Raw genomic sequence first — 23,524 nt, 5'->3', positions numbered from 1 at the left:
CCGTACCGGTCGGCACCATACTACTCCCTGGTGATTCGTAAACCGTACATTCTCGGCCAGTACGCGGCGGCCGATATCAGCCTAGCATACGAGGGTATCTCGGACGAGCACGTGTCCGTGACGGTGCTGCATGAAAACGAGGCGGCCCGCGAGGTGGAGGCAGCCGCACGCACAGCCCCCGCAGTTGAGCACGACAGCATCGTTGCGGCCAATGACGCGCTGGAGGAGCAGCGCAGCGGGGTCTCTGATGCACCCGCCGAAGCTGACGGTAAAGGCTGCAGGCTGGTAGTGCGTGTGACGGCCCTACCCACGAAGGGCGACGCTGAAGTACGCCTTGGTGAGACGACCCTGAACGCGGGCGACTCGGCGATCGCTCACGACGGCGACATGCTATATCTTGGTGATGGCATCTGCGGCACTTTTCGCTACCGCCCGCTGATGGTCGGTATCGAGCGTAATGCGTACCCCGAGGACTACATGAATGACCTGCGCCGCATGTTCGGCCAACTAGGTGCGACTCTTGTGGATGAGCCGATACCTTCGCACGAGGCGCCGGCGATTCCGATTGGGCAGCTTTACTGTGCTGCCGAGCTCAACGACAGCACGAACTGCTTGGCTGCCCTTTCCTACGGCTACTCCATCGTGCAGCCAACGTACGTGTTCGAGTGGTTCGCGGCGGTGGCGAAGAACGCGGCGGCGCCGCTCAGCACGCTGCCGGCCCCGTCGCGCTTCGAGGTGCCGGTGCGCTGCACAAATCACCCTACCTCCACCACATACCTTCGCCCCGAGTCGGACACCTGCCCGTTCTCCCTCTTTCCCATCCCTTCCACCGCCATGACCAACCGCTCGCGCGCCGACCTGTTCGCCAACCGCGTCTTTTTCTTCTTCACGGACGCTTCAGCGACGCGCTACTGGCGCGCGGTCGAGTGCTGCGGCGGCGCCGTCTACGGCCCGGGTGACGTGGAGGCGGCGAAGGAGGCGATCCACGCGCTGGTGGAGTCGCAGCGCGAGGCCGGTGCGCCCGCCAACTGCCTACCTGAGAATTTCTACATCATCATCGACAACACATCGGAGGCGGTGCTGCTGAACTCGGGGCTTGAGGCAGCATCGCCGGAATTGATGGCGCTCATCGAGGAGGCCTGCGCCACCTCCGGCGCCACTCACCTGCCGGTGATGGGCGACCACTCCCTCTTTACAGCTCTGCTAAGCAACAAGTTCTACGAGGAACCGGTGCCACTGACGGCCGAACCCCCGACTGCTGCTGGCGTGGGGTACAGCACCGCGCACAGCGACCCGGGCGATGCCTTCGTGATGCCATTGTTCAACCTCCATACGGACGACGGCGAGGAGGGTGCGGGCACCACCAGTGCAGGGGCGCCGCGGTCGGGGTATGCTAGCGGTGGTGCCGCGTCGTCCAGGGTCCGCTCCGCCTCTCGCGTGAGTGAGCGGCGCGCCAGCTCGTTGCATCGCACCACCGCCCACACCCTTTCATGGAGCCGGATGCGCTCCCGAAGCCGCCAGCGTGCTCGCTCCCTCTCCGCGAGCACGCCTGGGCAGAACGACGGGGGCCTCTTCTTCGCCAACAGCGGGCAGCACTGCGCTGGTGGCACGACGGCGGGGCACCACCGGAGGCGTCGCCTCGTGCCCTTCGCTGTCCAAGGTGAGCTGCGCGCCTTTATTGAATACTTTGATGTGCTGCGTATTCGCATCTACGCCTTCCTCGTGCGCGAGGAGCCGAAGCTGGACAAAGCCATCACGGTCTATCACAGGAACTACTTCGTTGACAGGGACACCATGGACTACGCCCTGGAGGTTAAGGCGCAGGCGGTCGACTTCATGGAACGCGTGGAGGACTTACTGGCGAGTAACGTGTGCCATGGCCCGTACACGGAGTCGCTGCACCGCTTCTGGGCCGACTGCAGCGACATAAACACAAAGGCAGAACACCTGCTGCACTGCTGGGATCGGAGCATGTCTGCCGCTGTTCTGCCTCGCCGCATCCTCTCTCGCCGGCCAAGCAGCACAGACAGCCGCCGTGCGACGTCGTCGCGTAGCGTGACCTCGCGTGGTGCGGCACGGGCAGCGAACTCTCCGGCGTCGGCGGCGTGCAAAGCGGAGCCGGCCACGTCCGACACCAACGACGGCGCCGACGACGACCACGCCGCTGCGGCTTTCGTAGACGCTCAGCAGCCGAACGACAGCGAGGGTGCGTGCGAGTATCAGAGCGAACACGCAGGACCCGAGGCCTCGCAGCCACTCGAGGCGGTGAGTCACATTCACGAGCAACCGATGACGGCGCAGGACGCCGCTGCGGCGGAGTCGCCGGCCACCGCCCCGAACGCCCCCTCCATCTCCACGTCCACCCGCACATCGCATCGCCGGTCGTCCGCGTCGTCGCCGTCGCATTCTCGCAGCGGTGCCGCTGCCGCCAAGCCGCGGTCGATCCCCCTTGCGGCGCGGCCGCCGTGGGTGAGCGACTGGAATGATGAGAACAGCAGCCAACAGCAGCCGCAACAGAAGCAACAGCAGCAGCACAAGCAGGAGAAGCGGGCGGGGACACGCAAGCCCGCTTCACACACGCCTGCACCGACGCCGGTGCCTTATCCGCCCCTGCGCGTGCCCTTGGCGATTCTTCAGCCCGAGTGCGCGGCCGACTCGCCGACGGTTGTGCGTGCGCGCTCGGCAAGACGTGCCGGCAGCGCCCACGCTTGCCACCCGCCTTCGCAGCAGGAGCCGGAGCAACAGACCCACCGGGAGGGCTTCGGCGAAGGCTCCACCAGGCCTGAGGAGACCGAGGATGCGACGGGGGCGCTGACGACGACCACACAGGTCCCCGTGGAGGCACCGGAGATGAATGTCACCGAAGAGGGAGATGCGAGCCAAGTGCCCAGCGCACCCGCACCCGTCCCCGAGCCGGCCCCCGCAAAGAAGACGCGTGCGTCGACGTCGCGGCACCACACGGGGCCGCTCAAGCAGCGCAACAACTCAGGCACTACGCCGCTCCGGTCGAACGGCCAGGGCGCAGCTGCTCACGCTGCCGCCAACGGAAACGGCTACCACCAGCGTGACGCGTCTGCGGTTGTGGCTGCTAACGGCAATGGCAATACCCAGCAACAGCGTGCCCGCCCCACGCGGAAGTACTGAGAGAGGCGCCATTATGATCTCTAATCAAAGGGATCGGTGCAGTGCAAGCGAGTGACCATAGACGAGCACGACGGGAGGAGGTGCGGTGAGGATGGGGCCCACCTGCGCAAGCCCCTCCCACCCCAAACGCATAGGCACGTACGCGTCGGTAGGTAGGCGGGCGAGACACATCGCCATGCGGACGCTCCGGTTTCTGCGGGAGGTGATGATGCACGCAACTGCTGTCTCGAGACGCAGAGCCGCCACCACCTCCGTCCCTCCCTGTGTGTACCCGCGCCTCTGTCTCTCTGTCTCTGTGTGTGGGGGCGAGTCTCCTCCCTTTCTTTCGGTTTACATCTCGTGCGCGGGCTTGAAGCGCACGCCAGCGCCCGCTCACTCGCCCATTCGCGGATTTGTTTTCGCTGCCTCTCTTTTCTCGTAGAGCGTCGAGACGGTGTTGTGTGTATCTGTTCATATCTGTATGTGTGTGTTCGTGTGCGGCTGGAGGGATCCTCCAAAGCAGGAGAACGAGGGAGCGAGTGGGCGAGAGCGAGGGAGTAAGGAAAAGGCGTGGTATACGGTTTGTTGTCGTGCGCGTGTCGGCCGTCTCATATGTGCGCGTGCGTGTGCCCTCTAACGTGTTTCTTCTGCTTTTCATTTTTGCCTTCGTTGCGCTCCGCAAATGTGCCGGCCAGCCGGCGCGCGTGCGTGCTGGCGACGGTGCAGATGATGATGCTATTCTCATGCACCTTACGTGCTTCTTCTCTTTATTGTTATTTACCTCCGCGGCTCTTCTTCGTCCCCCCTCTCCCATTTTTCGCACACGCACTCTGCTCTCGCGTGCGCCAGAACGCACAGGCGGGGGTGGGGGCCGGAAGACGGTTGCGCTCGCCCTTGTTTCTCTGGCCTCCACCCCCCCCCCCAACGCGGCTGAGTTTTGTTTGCTCTTGTGCTCTCTTTTCGGTTGCTTCCTGTCTTTATATTTGTTGTTGTGCGTGCGTGCGCGCGGTTTGGACGCCTGACCGGATGATGATCGACATCCCCCTTCCCCACGATACCTGTGCCCTCTTCCCCCTCCACCCGCCCAGGATCATCGGCCGTCACTAACGCGTGTGAAGGTTGCGATCAATGCGACATATATATATATATATATATATGCAAGCGTGCACTTGTATGTGTTCGTGTGTATGGGAGTGTGTGGGTGTGTGTCCCCTTATCCATTCTCTCACCGTGTGTACGTTTTGTTTCTGTTTTGGGTTTCCTGTCTTCGCAAGCGATGGTGGTTGTCTGTGCGCATGCATGCATGTGTGTGTGTTCTCTCTCTGTTTTTGGGCTGCTGCTCCTCTTCTTACGCTGTGTCTTTCTTCTCTTTCTCTCTCTATATTGCCCTTCCTCTTTACTTTTCGCTAACCCCGACCATGCTGATTCCGGGTCACCTTACCGCGCTGCCACACCGGGTCCAGTGCCCACTCTTTGTGGGGAAGCCAAGCAGCCTGCGCATCCTGTCCCGCCCCCATTCGGGGATACGGGTGCGGACTCGTGGTGTCGGCAGACAGGTCTGGGCTGGCGCCGTGCCGAAGAGGCGTGCTGTCACGATGATCACACCTGCACCAGCTCGCCGGGAATCGTGCCGATGATTCAACAAAGATACGAAAGGAGAAAAAAAAAAGGCAGCAGCCACGGCACACCGGCAGCGGTGCAGCGTCTCCGAGGGTCCTGACCCCTGAGGCTGGCAAACCCCTTCCTTGAGCACACCCGGCATGCAAGGAGACCAGCCCCTACTAGCGGCGCGACGGAGACCACCGCCTCCGCCCTCGAGCGGGGCCATGGACGCAGCACGCTCTGGATCAAGACATGCAGTGCACCCAGGTCTGCCTGGTGCCGATCACACGATACGCACGTGAAGAAGGGACGAGGAGGGGCGAGGGGAGCCCGCTAGACACGTGGCCCCGGCTCGACGGTGCGAAGGCTCGTCCAAGACGTCCAGGGCTCAGCCGCAGCGCAACAGAGGGCCGGGTGAGCTGAGGTTGTCTGCATGCGTCTGGGTGATGACTTGTTGTGCTTCTCTTCCGAAATTTCGTTTTCTTTTTATATGGTATCTATATAAGCACACATGCAGCACCATGTTGTGTTATGTCGTCGTTGCTGGAGGACTGCTTTTTGTGCATGTGTGCGTGTGTGTGTCGCTGCCGACTTTACTACAACAGATGCGAAGAAAAGGAACGAATGAAGCAGTCTCTAGTGGGGTGAACGAACGAGGGTGCAGTGTGGCGTGACGTCTCGCTCCCTACATGCAATCAGGAATGCTTTGTGGTTCACTTATGTTTGTGTTGTTGGCGTTGGTGGATGGCGGGCGAGGCTGGAGGGCTTCCGGCAAGGAAACCAAACAAAAACCGGCGGTGGAGAGGAGTGGAGTGAGGGAGGATGATATCCGTAGGAAACCAACAAACCGACTTGATTCCTCTGTACGCGTCTTTTGACGCTTCTCGAATGGCTTCTTGCTTATTTTCGCCTTCTCTTTTCCATGTGCGTGTGTGTCCTGTGTGCCGCTCTCTCTCTCTCTCGCTTTCTCTCTGTCCTTTCCACTTTTCTCTCTAATGCATGCGCATCTGTGCTTCTTGTCCTTCGTCTTGTTTTTTGTGTCATCATCGCTGCTTCGTGAACTCTCTCCCTTCCCTTCCCTTCCCTTCCCTTCCCTTCCCTCCCCCTCTCTTTCTTTATATCTCCCCCCTACCCAACCCTCTCCCCGCGTCCGCGTGTCTCTCCCTCTGTCTCGCTCACTGACTCTTTTGCTTGACTGTCGAGAGAAAGGGCGCTTCGATTCTGAGAGGGTTGAGCTTATCAAGTGTAGACACACACACACACACACGCACACAGAAAAAAAAACAGATGACGTCTTCTCCCTCTTCTCTTTGTGCTCCCGTGCCTGCCTTGATGTTGTGTTGTCTTCACCGAATAGCGAGGGAGAACACACCTTCTTTTCGCCCTTCCCTCCACCTCTGCGCGCACTTTTATGGGAGTGCGCATACGCGTATCACTGTGTGCGCGTGCATGCACCCGATGATCGTGCTTCTCTTTCTGTTCAATCTGATGGCTGCCCCGAGGCACTCTTCCTACCCCACAAACTGCGATGCACAGAGACACCAACACGGGCGGCCATGCTGCAGTAACTGGAAAGAGGCGCTGTGGGGTGAGGGGTGAGATATGGTGTGAAGAAACGGATCTGAGCGGACCCATCACAATGGACGAGGAGAACTTGAGAAATAGATCAGTGCCATTCCGTCTTGACACTACTTCGTCTTCCTTGTGCTTTCTCCTCTTGTCCCCCATTTCCTCCCTCTCTCCCATTTTCCTCCCGCCCTTCTTTCTCGCCACCGCTGCCTCATACGCCACCTTGCCTTTTACTTTCGTGTCTCTCTCTCTTCGCGCCCCATTTCTTTCTTCTTGTTCTGACGCACCTGCACAACGATAATGATGCTGGGGCTTGCGAAGGGCGTAGGAAGGAAGGGAGGGAGGAGGGGTGCCGGTAGCTGATAGGGATGGTCCTGCTGATGACTGCGTGTTTTGCCTGTGCGTGTGCGCTCGTGCATGCCCATTTTTCAGCTTGCTGTCTTTTCCAATACTCGCGGATTTTTGCGTGCGTGTCGTTTCATCGCTTTAGAGCGCACCTTTTCGCTGCGGCATTTCTGTCACAAGTGTTGCCGCGCGTTGTGTTGTCGCCGTCACGAGGCGAGGGAGGGCGTTGTGCTGTCGAGGCGTCGCTCTTGTCGGTTTTTCTTGAATGCGTTTTGCTCTTCACCTTCTCACCCCGTCCCACCCCCTCCCTCTTTTTCCACCTTCTCCGGCACACACACACACACACACACACACACGGAATCAATGTATGTGTATGCGCGCATGCGTGCGAGGCGTGTGTTGGACGCCTCGTTTTGTGGGCATGCCTCCATTTTCCTTGCCTCCGTCTCGCTGACTCGAACTTATCGAAACTCAGGGGGTGCGTTGTGGCTTTCCATGTCGTTTTTGTGCCTTCTTTTTCATGGCTTGCTTGCTTTGCCTTTTTCAGGTGTGTATGTGTGTGTGGGTGTGTGCGCGTGTTTCGCTTGGCTGAATTTTTATGCGCCTCCTCCTCCTCCTCCTCGCTGCCTTCATCTGCGTGTGCCGCCTCTGCTACTTTGTTCTTCTTTCACGCGCTGTCTTGCCTTTGGATGAGTGCACTGTGGCTCCTCTTGGCGCTTGCTGCTGCTGCTGCTAAGTCGTAGTGAGGCGTAGCCGATGCTGGGCCACTTGTTCTTCTGGTTTCTCTTCTTCGTAGCGACACCAACATCACACACACACACACACACACACGCCCACGCGCAAGCAGCAGCAGCGGAACGAGAAGGAAGCAACAGAGAAGACCACCTGCCAGCGAATCATGCAATCAAACCTCTCTCCTCTCTCCCCGAGTACACATGCCTACCTACATTCACATATGCGTATGTGCGCGCGTGTGTATGTGTGTAGCCTAACACTCCTGTCGGTCATCGGTGGTGGGTAGGATGGATTCGAAGCGCAGGCGGCAAGGGAGAGAGATGGCACACCCGAACAAAAAAAAGTAGCGCGGGCGTGCGTGCTCTCACTCGCTCTCTGTCTTCTTGGGGGAGGGAGAGACGGAGGAAGGGGCAGGGCAGGTCGCTCGCGACGTTGCCACTGGGCACCTTTCCTGTTTCCAATTTTGTTTTTGCTGTTGCACTTCCCCGTCGTCGAAGCAGCTAAAAAAATGACCGACACACACACATACACACGCATGTGCGCTTATCTGGGACATGTCATGCACAGTGCCACCGCAGTGTGTGCGTGTGTGTGTCTGGTGTGTCTCTCTCTCCCTCTGTGTGTTGTCTGCCTACATGCTCTCTGACCTGTGGAGCTTCTCTTTCTTCCTTTCTTGTGTGTGCGTGTGCTCGACGGCCTCATTTTGATTATAGGCTCCTTCACTTCTTTTTTTTTTGTGCGCGTGTGCGTGCGTGTGTGTGTGTGTGGCCTCTGCGAGTTTGTGGCACCGCGGATTCTCATCATACTGACACGCGCAAACACGCAAGCGTGCGAACGGGCATGGACACACAGATGCCTTAACAACGAGGAAGCTGCGATACGAGTGGACGAAGAAAGAACGAAGGAAACCAACAAAACAAAATTTGATCTGCAAGAGCGTGTGTGTAGCTGCGTGGCTGTGTGCTTTCCTTGATCACCGCGCCTACAGGCATAAAGGAACACCCGCACCCACACCCACACACCCACACACACACACACACACACACACACACAAATACACACGCAACACCGTTGATGCGCCAGTGCACGTGTTTGTCACGCACATTGCATATAGGGACGACGACAGCTACGCGTCATTCTTCTCCCTACCCGACAATGAAAACCTCCTCTTGCTTGCTCCTTGTCTATCTGCCTTCTTCTCCCGCAGCCAGCGGGCTTTCTTTTCTCGTTAGTCGCGCGTTGCCACTGGTAGGGGATCACACACCCACCCTCTATCTCTGCGGACTCTCGCTCTCTCCGTCACTCGGTCAGGCAGGCACACCCATACACACGCACACGCATACAAGCGCTCGCATTTTTTTTCCCTTGAGTACTGCCCCATTGAAGATAGAAAACAAAAAGGGCACGCGCTCTCTCTGCTTCGAGGTCACCTGCACCCTTCCACCCTCCTCCACCTCTCGTGCGGCTTATACATATATTTCTGTTTTCGTTGTCGCCGTCACCGTCATTAGCTCACGCTGTGGTCCGTTGTTGTGCTATCCGCGTCGCGGCCCATAGCACACCGCCATCGGATTTTGCTTGTTCCCCCCCCCCCGTGCCCTTGAATAGGCCAACGTGTGTGCATAGGCCTGCGTGCATAGGTGCATGTGTGTGTGTGCCGCCCCTTCCCCTTCCCTTTCACGTTCGCACCCATGAACTTCGCCGAGGCGTTTCGCGACGCCGTGGACGGGATTTCCTACACGGGCGACGAGCTCATCAACGCGCTCCGGGCAGCGCGAGCGCTGCTGGCGTCGCTTCCAGACGACATCCACCTCGAGCAGAAAACGCGATTCGATCGCCAGAACCGCCGGCTCTCGGGTGAGGTGATCGATATTCCCGTCTCAGAGGGCGAGCTGTCCGAGGAGGACAAGGACGACGACGATGAGGAGCGTGCCGAGAGGAGTCGTCGCACAGGAGCCGGCAAGGGAACCGCAGCGGACGCTGGCGCCATTTCTGCCGCGGATGAGGTTGCCGCGCCGCCATCGCAGTTTTCCACTCCCGTCGCCCCGCCGCCAGCCGCCGCCGCCTCTGAGGGGGCCACTGATGACGGAGCGGTTCAATCAGTCGCGGTCACGCCACCAGCGGGTCAAGCTTCCAATCTCGCCGCCAGCCGCGGAGGCCTCCGTGACGGCAGCGGCTTTCTGTCGCCTGCGTCGTTACAAAGTCGCAATCCGCTGCTGCGGTCGGAGGCTACTTCTTGTGATGCGTCAGGGGAGCCTGCCAAAACGCATGGGCGGCGGCGGTACCGGGGCACGAGCTCGAAACAGCGACACAGAGCGTCCCCCAAGCCATGGGACGACTGCGACGCTCGCCACACCTCGTCAGCGTCGAGCACAACGGCATCGTCGCTGGCGTGCGATGTGGATGATGAGAAGAGGGAGCGTGTGCGGCAGCTCGAGCTGTACGACCAGGCCCCGAGCGAGTGGCTGCACCAGTTCATCTGCATAGGAGCGAAGCTGTTCGGGGAGCAGATGGAGGACTACTTTCGTGCCGTGCACACCTTGATCTACTACATGGCGGTACGGCGAAAGCGGGTGGAGCAGCGTTGCCAGTACTTGCGCAACCGTGCTGCGCAAGAGGGCACAGGGGGCGTCGATGCGCCGCCCTCTGACGCTGCCGCGCGGGCCTTCGCATATACTTCCCACGGCAGCTGCGAGACGGCGGTAACAGCGGCACACGAGGACGGCGCCACCGCCTATGCCAGCGAAGGAGAGGTGAAAAATATGGAAAACAGCGACGATAATGACGATGAGGATGATGAGTTAGAGGGCTTTTACATTTCGAGAGAGGTGAAGCGGAGCATACGTGTGGGGCTGCCGGACAACGCCTTTCGCTTGCGTGACAGCGTCCATAAGTTCTTCTTCTCGTGCTACGCGTCCGTCATCATCCAAGGCTCCGTGTCGGTGGCGCAGATCAAGCAGGCGGGAGCCGAGGTTGTGCGCATCTGCAGCTGTGTGCTGACATGGCCACGCTACCCGCTGAACTTGCGGGCGCAGTGGGCGGACGACCGGGAGGAGCAGCTCCGGCAGTTTCTCAACAAGTGGCTGGGGGAAGCGAATGGGCATCTGGTGACACTCATGATGGTGCCTCCGGGGGCGCCGGCAACTGTGAGGCGTCGCGCAGGCGCACAGGGCGAAGCGGACGTTGACAACTCCACCACGGCACCGTCGTCGCCATCGTCGGTGGATGCGGAAAGCATCATGGCTGACGATGGCAACTCCCGACATGAAGGCAACGACGACAGCGAAGATGAGGGCAGTGAGGCCGCCGTCGGCCCTAACAGCGCCAACGTGCCGCAGCAGAAGGTGTTTCTGGGGCCACAAACTCGCGGCGAGGACGCCGTCAAGATGGCGTACGAGTTCGCGCGGAGCCCGGCGCCGTGCAGCACACCTCTTGCACGCTTGGTGGCGGACACAGTGCCAGAGAAGAACGTGGGCACGCTGCTTCCGTGCATCGAGCAGCCGGAGCGCCGTACTTTCAACGACGGGTTCTGCCGCCTGGCACCCTCTCTGTCGCAGAAGGAGCTCGAGCTGATCACGGAGCTGATGCAGCTGCCGCTGACGGAGATGCCGGTCGTGAATGAAGATGACAAGGGCAATCATGATCAGCGTGCGTTGCATGCGGCAGAGAAGGCGATCGTGAAGCACTGGGCATCGCCGACCTACGACCCGTGCGGGGGTGAGCTGACGGTTCTCATCAACCCTACAAACGCGTTTCGCCTGCAACTCAGCAACCCGATCATCTTCTCCCTCGGCGGCGTGCAATGTGACATGTGTTGCGTGACAGAGCGTCGCGTCAGCTTTCAAGCCGTGCTCGACAGCGGCGTGCGCAGCGAGGTGGTGCTGGAGTACGAGGGCTGCATCGGATACGATGTATGCGTTGCATGCAGCTACTATTACTACAAGAGCAGCGAGATGCGGCTGCTGCGCGCAGTGCACCCCATCCCTCATCTGCGCGCTCCGTTTGCCTTTGGTCGCTTCTCCAAGGTGAGGGTGCACTCCGTGCTCGCGTCCGCCTGCGAGGAGAGCGAGGGTGATATGACAGTGGAGGTGGTCATGGGCGTTTCACCGTACGGCGTGATGCCCGTCGGCTGGGTCCTTCCTGTGGATCGGCTGGCCGAGCTGAGCGCTGCGTGCCCGATGCTCGCCGAGGAGACGGAGCTGACCGCCGACGTGCACGCGAGTCTGCCTGTGCCTCCACAGGACTGGAAACAGCGCTGCTCCATCGCCAATATCAGCAGCCTCTTGACGGAGACTGACGGGCGTTGCGACACTGCCGCCGCCGGGGATGCTGCCACGATGGCAAGTCGGCACGCGCTTGCGACTGGCATGGCAAACGACCACCTGATCGATGAAGCGGATGTGTGCCCGATTTGTCTCCAGCTGCTGCACAGCCCGCTGCCGGTGTTGCGCACCCTGTGCGGCCATTGTTTCCATGTCGAGTGCATCGGCTCGCATTACCACTACAAGCCCGCTGTCGTAGACGGTGAGGTGAACGAGAACAACGGCTGCCCCGTGTGCCGGTGCAGCGACTACATGCCACCCCTCACAGACGCAGATGCGATGGTAAGGACGAACGTGTACAAGCTCACGCTGCGGGTGCCGGCTGACGAGGTCGCCAAGGGGCGCGGCGCGCGGGCGCGGGAGTGGGGCGGCGGGTGTGCCATTGCAGTGGGGACCATTTTGACAGACGACGGCGCGTACCACAATGCCACAAATATTGCGTCCTGTGAGGCTTTTTACGGCGTGATGCCGGGCTTTGCCTTTACCCGACACGCCACGGCCGGGGCAAGGGAGATGGAGGCGGCCTCCCTTGCCGTGTCTTGAAGGGGCGGCGATGGAGTGGTGGTGGTGGTGGTGGCAGCAGCAGCTGCATGTGTGCTTCACAGCCACCATAACATGTTAATATATATATATATAGACAACAAAACAACCCAACCGGCGGAAAGTAAGACCCGCGAGATGGAGAGAATAGCACGCAGATGCGCGATGAGCGCATGTGTGCTTTTCTGTGCACGCTTGCCCTTGTACGCATTTCCAGCCGGCCTCTCTCTCTGTTTCACACACACGCCCACAAACACACACACCACACACACACACACACAAACACACACAAACACACACAGGCTCTTCCTCTCCTCTCTGCCTCGCCCAATCTCGGTGCATTCTCCGCCTTTCGCGCATCGTACTTTGCCGCCCCTTCTGCGTGCAAGTGCACCCGTATGGAGCGATGCCACAGAAAGCGCAACACGGTCGTGGCATCGTGGATGTAGAGGCGAGGGAGCCGTTCTGGAGAAAGGGACCTGAAAGGGGCGGGCAGGCGGGCGGGTGCAGGAAACAAAGGCCCACAGACCACTGAAAGAATACGGCGGCCTTGTTTTGCTGTTCTACCGCCTTCTTTCAGGGGTGCAGGCCGCACGTGTGCTCGTCGGTGGCGCGTAGATGCACCGATGGACCGGCCAATAAGTAGCCAAAGGCCTCCCTCACTCCCTTTCGTCGTCGTGATCGTCGTCGTCGTCTCTCTGCTGACTTTGCGTGTGCCTGTGTGTGTGCATCCTTGCCGCTGCTGCTTATCGGAGTGACGGGTACGGTCCACGCGCAGTGTGTCATCATCTTCGTCGTCAGCGCCTATCAGCAGAAGAGCTAACTCCCTTTTCCATCAACCTTTGAACGCTTTTGTCCTGCGGCATCTTCTGCCCTCTGATTACGGGTGGAGGGAGGGGGCCACAGCGCCCCAGCGCGCGGCCTCACAGGGCCCAGTGCACCCCCCACTCTCCCTCTCTCCTTGTGGGAGAAAGCCAGGCGGTCCCGCCCCCGCCCTATCCCCAGCCAAATGCCGAGCCACTCCTCTGGTGGCCACAGGGCCAAGCACCGGCGACGCGCGGGGGCCAGAGCGATGCACGGCGACTGATGTCGGCGGTCAGGTCGTGGATGGCGCGGCGCCGGAGCGGCCAGCGACCGCGAGCACGCTTGTGCCGCCGACATGACAAGCCGAGTGCCGGCGTGGCTCGAAGGCATCTGTCACCCGGCCCTCGCTGCCCACTGGTGGAGGGAGCCTGCGCCACCGCGAGGGGGGTGCACCGGGGGCGGTGGCCGGCATGACGGGAGCGGCTGTGAGGCTGCCTGCGGAGTGGGGTGTGGGTGGAGTCCGCTGCCGAGGCCGTGCTCTCAGATGGCTGAGCCGGCGCACTGCTGCACCGGTGTGCGCCTAGGGCTGCGCCGCGCCACGCGACGGGTGGCCTGTGGCAGCGCCGGGGAGGCTCGAGGGCGGAGGTGGACCTCGCGTTGCCTGGCAGAGGAGTGGACTCATCCTGAGAGGAAGAAAGGATGTCACTCGCCCCGTTGCACGCCCACACGCAACCTCATCTCTTACTGTTCTAGAAACAGCGCCCGCTTTTTCTCTTCCTTATCTTCTCTCTCTGTGCCCCCCCCCCTCCTTGGGGTCGCATACACATATATACGTGCACACTGTCCTCATGTGAAAAAACGCGATACCGAGCGTGAGGCAGTCTCGTTATCACCACCACAACAGCAAGCATCCGCACAGCAGTGTGAAAGTGCCGTCGAGTCTCAAAAAGCATCATTTTCCTCCATACCGCCGTACACGACACAAAAAGGCAATCCACAACGACGACGACCATAGGAAAAAGACTAAAGCATCCTCGCTGCTGTGTCTGCGGTGTGCTGTAGCGTGAAGCGCCGCTGTTGCGTCGTATTGATTTCTTGCGGGTGTCGCCGCAACGCAACACAAAAAAAAACAAAAAACAAAACAAAGATAAGAAGAGGAGGAAGAGAAATCGAAGCACTCTTTCACGTTCTCTGCGCAGCGTGTGTTGCGACTCTCCAAAGACCTCAAACCGTGTGCCAACTTGTGCGCTTATTCGATAGTTGCACATACACACCCTCCGTGCGTCATCGCCGCCGCACAGCCCCACTCCCCTCGGTCACATCCGAACAACGAAGGACGCCACAAAAAAAACAATACGGGAGAAAACAAAAAAGGGAACTGCACACTGACGAAGCGAAGCGATTTCTCTCTCCTCCTTATTCTTTGTGTTATATATATATATATATATAGCATGTGTTGCTGCTTTCGGAGTAGACGCGCAGCTGTTAGCCCATCACACACACCTCTCTAACCCTTTACCTCTATTTTCCCCCTCCCCCCAAACACAGACGCCTGAATAGCGGTTCATCTGCGTTTTTTTCTTTCTTTCCCTGCTTGGCTTTTTGCCCTTCGCACTCACGCCGTCACCCACCCACCCACACAAACTCTCTCTCTCTCTCACGCCGTCTTTTCCTGTTTTCGTTTTTTGTCTCACTGCTGGTCTCGTTGCATCGCTTTCTCTTCTCTTGTGTGTGTGCGCGCACCGCTGCGACCTCCCCTCTTCCCTACTTGACTCTTTCCTTTCTTGAGTGCTGTTGCCGCTGCCGCTGTTGGCATTTTGCTGTTCGTCTCTCTGGTGCGCTTTAAACTCGCCAGTCGTGCTCCCCCCCCTCTCCTGCTGTCGCTGCTGCGGTGTCTTTCCTGCGTGCGTGTTTGTGTGTGTGTGTGTGTGCCCCAGAGTGTATGCTGAGCCTTCACTCTCCCCTTCTCCCGCCCAACCCATACACTCCTACACACACGCGCGCGCGCGTGCTGCACTAGGGTGAGGTAGCAGAAGCGTGCGCATACGACGACGCCAATTTTCTCTTCAACTTCGTTTTCGTTTTTTTTTTTTTCCTGCTTCGTGTGCACACGCCGGCCACACGCACACGCACACGCACACGCCGGCCACACGCGCACGCACACGCGCGTACATATTCAAAGCGTGTGCGCTGTGTTTGTGCTCGCTGCTGGTGTGCAGCAGGCGCCGCAGCCACAGCGGCGAGTGAGCGTTGAGATCGTCTTGCGTGTCTTCCGTGTGTCTCTCTCTTTCTCTCTCTCTCTCTTTGGTTTCTCCGCGTGCTTTCGGTGTCTACGCGAAGGAAAGGTACAACGAACACTTTTTATTGAGTTCCTGCGTGTGGCACCCCAGCGCCCGTGGAGCACGCCGTTGCGAAGGTTGGGCCGGCCTTTGATTCCATCGCACGGCGGCGCACACCAGCCTCTCCCGACGTCTGCCAGCACTCGTTACCTCATACACACCCACGCCCGTACTTCTTGTCGGCTTCGTTTTTTTTTTGCTGATTTGGCTGTGCAGTCGCTGTCGCGTTCTTTCGGTATTAGTTTCCCCCCTCTCCTTCCTGCCTCACGCCTTCTTCCCCTCTTTCCTTTCCTCTGTCTGCCTTCCTCCCCCTTCTCAGTGTCACTCTACAGCCTGCGTTTCTTCGGTATTTTGTTGAGTGTGGGGGTGTTCGCCTCGACTGTATTATCCCCCTCCCTTTGCTGCTTGTTGCTGTCTTGGTTGAACACGGACTTCTCCTACGCGCGCGCGCTTCTCGTTACCTTCCCTCCCCGTCTGTGAGTCTGCCTCCTCTCGCACAAGCAATAACGACCTGCATGCAGCACCGGCATCACTGTGTGCCCCTTCCCCCTTCCCCCTTCCCCCTCCCCTCCCCCATCCCCACACACTATTTCACAACTATATCGCGCTCTGTGGCGCTATTGCCCGTATTTCTCTATCACCTTCTTTTTCCTCTAACGAAAAACTCGACGCTGCTGTCCTGCCCGTGCGCGCCTGATCTGGAAAGGAGGACAGGGGCCACCACGTCGACGGCGCTCTAGCAGGGACATACGACGGGTGCATAACAGTACGAACTCGTGCTGGTGCACACATGCGTGTGCTCGTCGCTCATTGAAGGAAATACAGTAAAGAGAAAACGTCGAGAGAAGACCATGCACGACTTCAGCATATCCTTGAACCAGGACGTGCGCGACGGTGGTTGCCTGTGTCCTCACCGTCACCACAGCAGCAGCCTTAGCTCGGGCACATCCGTGACGACGTCAGAAGAGGCGGATGTGAACGGCGTGATGCAGCACCTGGAGGCGGCGGCCGCCGCTGCAGCGGCGAACTCAGACGGCACTTGCAGCCTGACTGGTTGCGTGTGCCCAGGAAAGAATAATAAAGAACTGTTCTCATGCAGGCCTGATGGCGTAGCGAGCGTGTACGACAACCACGAAGAGGACCTTATCGACGGCGACGCTGGCGAGAGTGGCTCGCGAACCGGCGGCCTTTCGCGCGAGCGCACAGGCACCGACTTATTATCGGTCAAGTCTGCCGGCGCCTCTGTGCGGCGCGGAAAGGACGAGGTGGACGTGGCGGCGAAGGGCATCCCGCTCGAGGTGCGCCGCTTCCAGTGCACCAAGAGCATCCTCGCGTTCAAGGAAGCGACGAAGAACGACGCGACACCGGTGCCCGCAAAGCTGGTCGATTTCATCGTCTCCCTCACCTCGTCCAAGAACGGCTTGTGCACGGAAAAAGAAATGTGCGACTGGCTGGTGGCGCAGATGTGTGACCGCATGGAGACAGGGCAGGTGTGGGTGATTGGCAAGACATCGAACCTACTTTTCGCGCTGCTGTGGCGCGGCTCGCGCAACTTCATCGAGAGCGTTCACGCTAGCGGTGCATCGCTTTTTCAGGTGTCGCATCTCGCTGACGTGATCAAGCAAACTCCGCAGGGGAACATTAGCGGGGATCGGCTTCCAGGCTCGCTGCAGCCCATCAAGCACGGCTCGGCAGGGCGTAAGTCAGCGCGCAGTCGACGGAAGTCGGCGAACATCGTCGGCGGTAATGGAGCTGTGAAGCCGTTGACGGCCTGTTTCCTGGAGCAGCTGAAGCTGAAGGGGATGTGCAGTAGCGGGGCGGCCTCGTGGCTCTCGCAAGGGAACGAAGCCCTTCCGGTGCACATCGACCCCACCTTCGATATACCTGAAAGGGAGATATGTTTCTTCATTACTAACACGGCCTATATGGAGGCTCTCTGCGAGTATCGCTTCCGCCACCCGGCACTGGACCTGGTGCGCGGCGAGATCTTGTGCGACTCGGACGACTGCTCCGTCAGCGACTCCGCGGGCCAGGCCTCTGATTTCTCGTCGTGCCGCACGACTCCTGCGTCATGGAAGGGGCTGCTCGACGACACACTGGAGCTCATCAAGACGGTCGCCGCGACGGACCCGAGCATCTTGATCTGTCCGACTGGCGTGGCCATTGCAACGATACGGCTGCGCAACGCAGTCCTGCTCTATGAGGTGGCGTGCCGCGCTTTAGTGCGGTTGGTGCACTCCATCTTTACCTCCCTGCGCACGCTGGTGAACTCGGTGCAGACGGAGTCGGGGGCGCCACTGACGAGGACGCAGACCACCCGTGCTGAGCAGCCGCCAACCGCCATCACAAGCAGCGGCTGCGGCGATAGCAGCCGCCTTGCAGACATCGGTGCAAGGGTAGATTTAACGCTCTCCCCGGAAGCCGCACTCGGCCTCGTGAACATGCACTACAGCGCTATGTACCAGTTCAACTGCGCTGTCCGCACGTTCAAGACTTACTGCGAGTCGGCCCAGCACGTGTCTGCGGAGGTTTCGAAAAAGGCGGCCGCAGCGCTGAAGCTGATACCAGAGGATGACTTTGCCGCGTTCCGTGAAACACTTAAGCAGCTCCAGGGAAACGGCTGTGCCAAGACGGCGGACGCATCACATACTGCTACGCAGCCATTGCCTCATCAGGCGACCAGCAGCAGCGGCGTGCTTTCACCCTCCGCCGCCGGCGCGACGGAGGGGCGGGCAACAGAGGTGTGCGGCCCGTTGTCCACCGTCGCGGTGGACGGTGCATCTTTGCCGACCCCGGCTACCTCTTCGCGCGAGAGCGGCGCGCATTCCACCACTCTGCTAGACGCGGGGGTGCGCGATGCCCTGCTGATGCTCTACGAGTTCAACAGCGCACAGGAGGGAGAACAGCCACCCATGTGGAGTCGGCAGGTGGATGCGGTGTGCGCGCTCTTCGACGAAAAAGAGGCCGCCATCCTTCACCGGATCTTTCAAGATGGGCTGGATGGACTCTGGAGCCAGTGGCGCGACTTCACCAACAACGCCTTGGCCGCGGCCGAGAAGGCGCTCACGACGCCATGCGAGTCAACGTCCCCGGCGGCGAAGCGGGAAAACAGCAGTGTCCAGGGCTTCCTCTCCTCGGACGGCAGCGCGCCTGAGTCTGGCGGCCACCATGGTAGCTACGGTGATGCGACGGCCCGGAACCCTGCGCATGCTTTTCGCTCTCTGCCATCCGAGCCTCAGTGTTTGCAGGCGACCGGGTTCGGCTCTAGCGACGACAAGACGGACTTCGTCTCTCCCAGCAGCTCCAGTGCGAACAACAGCAGCCTCAGCGTCGCCGGGGCGGAGAAGTCGGCGGAGCGGTCGATTGAGGCACTCCTGCAGGCGGAAGATGTGGTGGTGATTTGCAATGAGGAGTGCTCGTGCAACGACACACTAAAGCTGATTGACCGTTTTCAGATCCTGATGGACGTCCCACTTGGCCAGGGCAGCTACGGCAAGGTGTTCCGCGCGTGGGACGAGGTGACCGGGTGCTACTTGGCTGCGAAGGAGCTGCCGCTGGACTCGTCTAAGGCCCACAGCGTCGCGGTGCGCGAGGTGCTGCAGGAGTACACGGTGCTGACGGAGCTGTCGCACCCGAACATCGTGCGTGTGGTTGCCTTCATGGTCATGAAGGAGACAGCGCGCATCTACATGGAGTGGATGCCGTCGGGCTCGCTGCAGGACGTGCTGCGCCATCACCCGCGCGGCGTGCTGCGGGAGAGCGTCGTGCGTCGCTACGCGCGCGATGTGGTCTCGGGGCTCGCCTATTTGCACTCGCGCGGCGTCATTCACCGCGACGTGAAGCCTGCGAACATGCTGCTCAGCTCCGACGGTACGGTGAAGCTGACCGACTTCGGCACTAGCCTCGTTCTCAGCGACAACAACCGCACACTGAAATCCAACGCACTCGCCGGTACGGCAGCGTACATGGCCCCCGAGTGCGTGCAGGGGACCTACTCGTCCGCGTCTGACATCTGGTCCTTTGGCTGCTCGGTGGTACAGCTCATCACGGGTCACCTGCCGTGGTACAACGCCCAGACGGGCACCTCACCGGAACCCATCGCGCTGCTCTTCAAGATTGGATGCTTGGACGACACAACGCACCTCGAGCGACCGCATGATCCCCTGGTGACAACCGTAGCAGCCGCAAACACTGCTGCGGAGGCTTCTGCTAGTTTCGACGCCACGTTGTCGAACTCCAACACCGCCAGCATGACCGGGTCCTTCGCGTCGACTTCCTCAAAGTCCTTCAGAGCGGCGCTGCCAGCCACAACCGTGACGTCACCGCCGGAAATCAGCCAGGAGCTCATCCACATGCTCAACGCCATCTTTGTCGTGGACCGCAAAAAGCGGCCCTCTGCGAGGGAGCTCATGCACCACCCCTTCTTCAAGTTCATGTAGGCAGCGTGGTGCGCAGGATGGAAAGAGAGCAGATACGAAAGACCTGTTCTTGAATGCATGTCTAACCTGTGCCTGCTCCGGCGCCTAATCCCTTCTTTCCCCATCCCCAGTCATCGACCCCCCGCATGCTGTCTTCCTGTTGCCGCTGCCTCTTTGGCTGCTGCTTCTGCTGCTTGCGCTCCCGGATCACAGGAGGAGACGGTGAGGTGAGCGGGGGGAGGGAGGGGGCCACAGCGCCCCAGCGCGCGGCCTCACAGGGCCCAGTGCACCCCCCACTCTCCCTCTCTCCTTGTGGGAGAAAGCCAGGCGGTCCCGCCCCCGCCCTATCCCCAGCCGAATGCCGAGCCGCCCCTCTGGTGGCCACAGGGCCAAGCACCGGCGACGCGCGGGGGCCAGAGCGATGCACGGCGACTGATGTCGGCGGTCAGGTCGTGGATGGCGCGGCGCCGGAGCGGCCAGCGACCGCGAGCACGCTTGTGCCGCCGACATGACAAGCCGAGTGCCGGCGTGGCTCGAAGGCATCTGTCACCCGGCCCTCGCTGCCCACTGGTGGAGGGAGCCTGCGCCACCGCGAGGGGGGTGCACCGGGGGCGGTGGCCGGCATGACGGGAGCGGCTGTGAGGCTGCCTGCGGAGTGGGGTGTGGGTGGAGTCCGCTGCCGAGGCCGTGCTCTCAGATGGCTGAGCCGGCGCACTGCTGCACCGGCGTGCGCCTAGGGCTGCGCCGCGCCACGCGACGGGTGGCCTGTGGCAGCGCCGGGGAGGCTCGAGGGCGGAGGTGGACCTCGCGTTGCCTGGCAAAGGAGTGGACTCATCCTAAGAGGGCAACATCTCCGTTTTGGTCTTCTCGAGTGCTCAGACGAGCGCACGGACAGAGATGTATGTCACGCGCCGCGCTTTTCATGACGACACACAGAGCTGCAGCGTGCTCTCTGTTATGGTCGCTGCCTCTTCACGAGGTCTGCTATATGTGTGTGTGTGCAACCATTTACCGTCCTCCGCTCTCTTCCACCACTTGATCTGTGGATATAGAGGCAACTGTACTGGTGTTGGCCTTTTGTACTTTTTTTTTATTCTTGATGTGGGAGGTAGGCGCACAGTTGTCTGTCTGTCTCTCTCTCTCTGTGTATGTGCGTGTGCGTGCATCTTTCGCGTTCCCTCCACCAGAGTTGACTGGCTTCGCTTCCGCATCAATCGCCTTCATCGCTTTCTCGCGCACAAGCTCTACGCTCGGTGCCCTGTTTTTGATGTTTGGTGCCACCCACACTTTTGTGTTGTTCACCCTTGCGTGCGCTCTGCTCGCTTGGATGTGTAAGGTGCGCTGCCCCCGAACGCATGCTGTTTCACTGCGCATGGATGCCTTACTGCTCGTGAAGAGGACCAGGGGTGAATGCGCACTCCTGAGCTAACGCCTTTTCTTGTTCTCCCGCTTTCCCTTTTCCTCTCTACTGCACTGCTTGTTTTGCCCTTGGTAGTGCTTGTGGAGCGTAGCGTCTCCGTGGAGTTCGCGTTGTGATCTGAATTCGTGATGATGCTCCGGTGGTGCGCTTGCATGTTTGCGTGTTCCTTCGCTTGCCACGTGCGTGGTGTTGTCGGCTGCGGTGTGACCTTCTCGTGCGCGGTAGGGCGGTGATCGCTTTGCCTGTGCTGAGTTGTGCATGCGAGTCTGCGCGTGCGGGGACGCGCTTGTGTGCGTCTGCGTCTGCCTGCGTGCGCGTGTGTGTGTGCTCGCTTGAGTCCTCTCGAATAAATGCTAGGCCTCTCACTTGTATCTGACGTCTGCATGATTCGGTGCCGTTCTTCACGACGGACGACACGGGAGACGCGCGCGCAGGTGCGTCCACCGACCCCCCCCCCACCGACGGGCCCACGTGCATACATCTATATCCGTATGCGATGACGCGTCTTCTTTTATTACGACTTCTCCCCTGTTTTAATTTCCGCCGTTTCTCTTTTTCGTTGGTGTTTCAGTTCTGTTCGTTTTCGCGTGCGCATGGGTTATGCGGAGGCGACGGGGGGGGGAACGATCGGTGGCGAAGGACCGTCTGTTCTCCCCGCTCCACATATACACACACACGCACAGCTCTTTGCATGGCCGAACTCCCGAACGCGGCGGTGTATCGCCGTGGGTCATTGTCATCGGCATCGCCATGTTCTCTTTTTTTTTCCGTCCATGGATTTCACTGGTGCCCTCCCCCTCTTCTTGAATGGTATAGGTTATTGTCGTCGTGCCTGTGCTCTCGTGTGCCTGAATACTTTTCGCTCTTTTCCTTCGCTTGTGCGTTGCTGCTGGAGTTCGCTCCCTGCCGCGCACACGGACGCACGCGTTCATGTCTGTCTGTCTCTCTCTCTCTGCCGTTATGCGTGCGTGGGCCTCCCGCCTCGTCTTCCTCCTTCCCCTCTTGCAGTGAGGTCGGTATGCAGTGAAGAGTCGGAAGCAGAGAGGAACAACCTGAAACGGTCGGCAAGGGGAGGGTGACGCACACAGATGGCGTCGCCTGTCGACGGCGTTCGTGTACTCGAGCGTCTGCACCTCCCTTCTTTTCTTCTCGTATCTTGAGTGTTGGCGCGCCCGCAGGCATATGTGCAGGTGTTCAGATGTGAGAGCATGTGCGCCTGAGGTGCCGCCTGTCAGTTTTTCATCTGCCAGCATGGACACGTTGCACAGACACCCGCACACGTGCACAGGCTCACGTGGATGGGGCAAACGTACGCACGCACGCCCCCTCTCCCCCTCTCCCCCTCTCCCCTTCTCCTCCTCTCGTTTCTCTCTCCCTCGCTCTTGCTCTTGTTCCATCCACCCACCCACCCACCAGTTACGCCCACCGCAGACACCACGCGCGTCCCCTCTTCCTTCCGTTGCGTAGGCGGCACTTTTTTTTCGGGTCTCCTGTTTTTTTCTTTTATTACTCTCGGGCTGCGTTTCTTCGTGGTGTGGTGCTGCCGCTCTCATCCACACACACACACACACACGTGCTCGAGGGCGCGACCCCTCCTCCACTTCCTCCTCCCCCCTCTTCTTTCGCCTGAAACGAAATCATGTTGATGCGTGTCCAATGAAAGCGCCGACTTGGTGACCAACAAAACCATGCACCGAATAGCAGGCCGTGATCGAAGCTTTACGAACACATGCGACTGCAACGAAACGGGTGTGGCTCCTGCGCGGCGCGGAGATGGCCGTGAAGGAAGGGGGGGAGGCATCACTGCCAAGAGGGAGCGTGTGCTGCGTGCGCGCAGGGGGTGGAGCTGCTCGCATACGCACATGCTCCTTCACCGACCGTCTTCCTCGCGCCTCCCTCGAGTGTCTCGTTCACTGTGCACGCACGCACATGCGCGTGCTGAGCTGCAGCTCCTCTTATCCCCTCCTCTCTGTAGCTCTACCAGCTCGGCGCTGAATCGCCATGATCTTGAACGCCCTCGCACTCGTCTCTGCGGTTGTACCGGAGTGTTTTCGCGTGGCATCTGCCCCCTCGCCCTTCCCTCTCTCCCCACCCTATCCCTCTTGCTCCTGTTCCGTTCCGTGTCTTCCATACGCGCATGACCACTCACCCTCGTTCCCCCGTTCCCACAAGGGCGCCACGCGACCGGTTAGTACTTCCACCACTGCTGCTACACACGCCCGACTGGAGGCGCGACATGAAGGGGCAGAAGAGTACTGTACCACTGTCGGCACCACCATTTTCACCACCATCTATGCTCTCATACAC

The 23,524-nt window shown here is 60.1% G+C and overlaps 3 protein-coding genes across 3 annotated transcripts; all 3 read left to right on the top strand.

Annotated features, from left to right (window-relative positions):
• Window positions 1–834: 834 nt before the first annotated feature.
• On the top strand, window positions 835–3,144 carry LINJ_17_0460 (conserved hypothetical protein; the record flags this gene model as incomplete). The annotated part of the gene is made up of 1 exon (XM_001464668.1): window positions 835–3,144. The coding sequence occupies one exon, from the start codon at window positions 835–837 to the stop codon at window positions 3,142–3,144; it is 2,310 nt and encodes a 769-aa protein (XP_001464705.1).
• Window positions 3,145–9,065: 5,921 nt separating this feature from the next.
• LINJ_17_0450 (hypothetical protein, unknown function) lies at window positions 9,066–12,239 on the top strand (the record flags this gene model as incomplete). The annotated part of the gene is made up of 1 exon (XM_001464667.1): window positions 9,066–12,239. The coding sequence occupies one exon, from the start codon at window positions 9,066–9,068 to the stop codon at window positions 12,237–12,239; it is 3,174 nt and encodes a 1,057-aa protein (XP_001464704.1).
• A 4,126-nt stretch (window positions 12,240–16,365) lies between these two features.
• LINJ_17_0440 (putative protein kinase) lies at window positions 16,366–19,818 on the top strand (the record flags this gene model as incomplete). Its single annotated transcript, XM_001464666.1, has 1 exon — window positions 16,366–19,818. The coding sequence occupies one exon, from the start codon at window positions 16,366–16,368 to the stop codon at window positions 19,816–19,818; it is 3,453 nt and encodes a 1,150-aa protein (XP_001464703.1).
• Window positions 19,819–23,524: the final 3,706 nt, after the last annotated feature.

This window comes from Leishmania infantum, chromosome 17 (genome assembly GCF_000002875.2).
Source record: "Leishmania infantum JPCM5 genome chromosome 17".
NCBI classification, from domain to species: Eukaryota; Euglenozoa; class Kinetoplastea; order Trypanosomatida; family Trypanosomatidae; genus Leishmania; species Leishmania infantum.
This window is presented reverse-complemented; position numbering and strand designations above follow the sequence as displayed.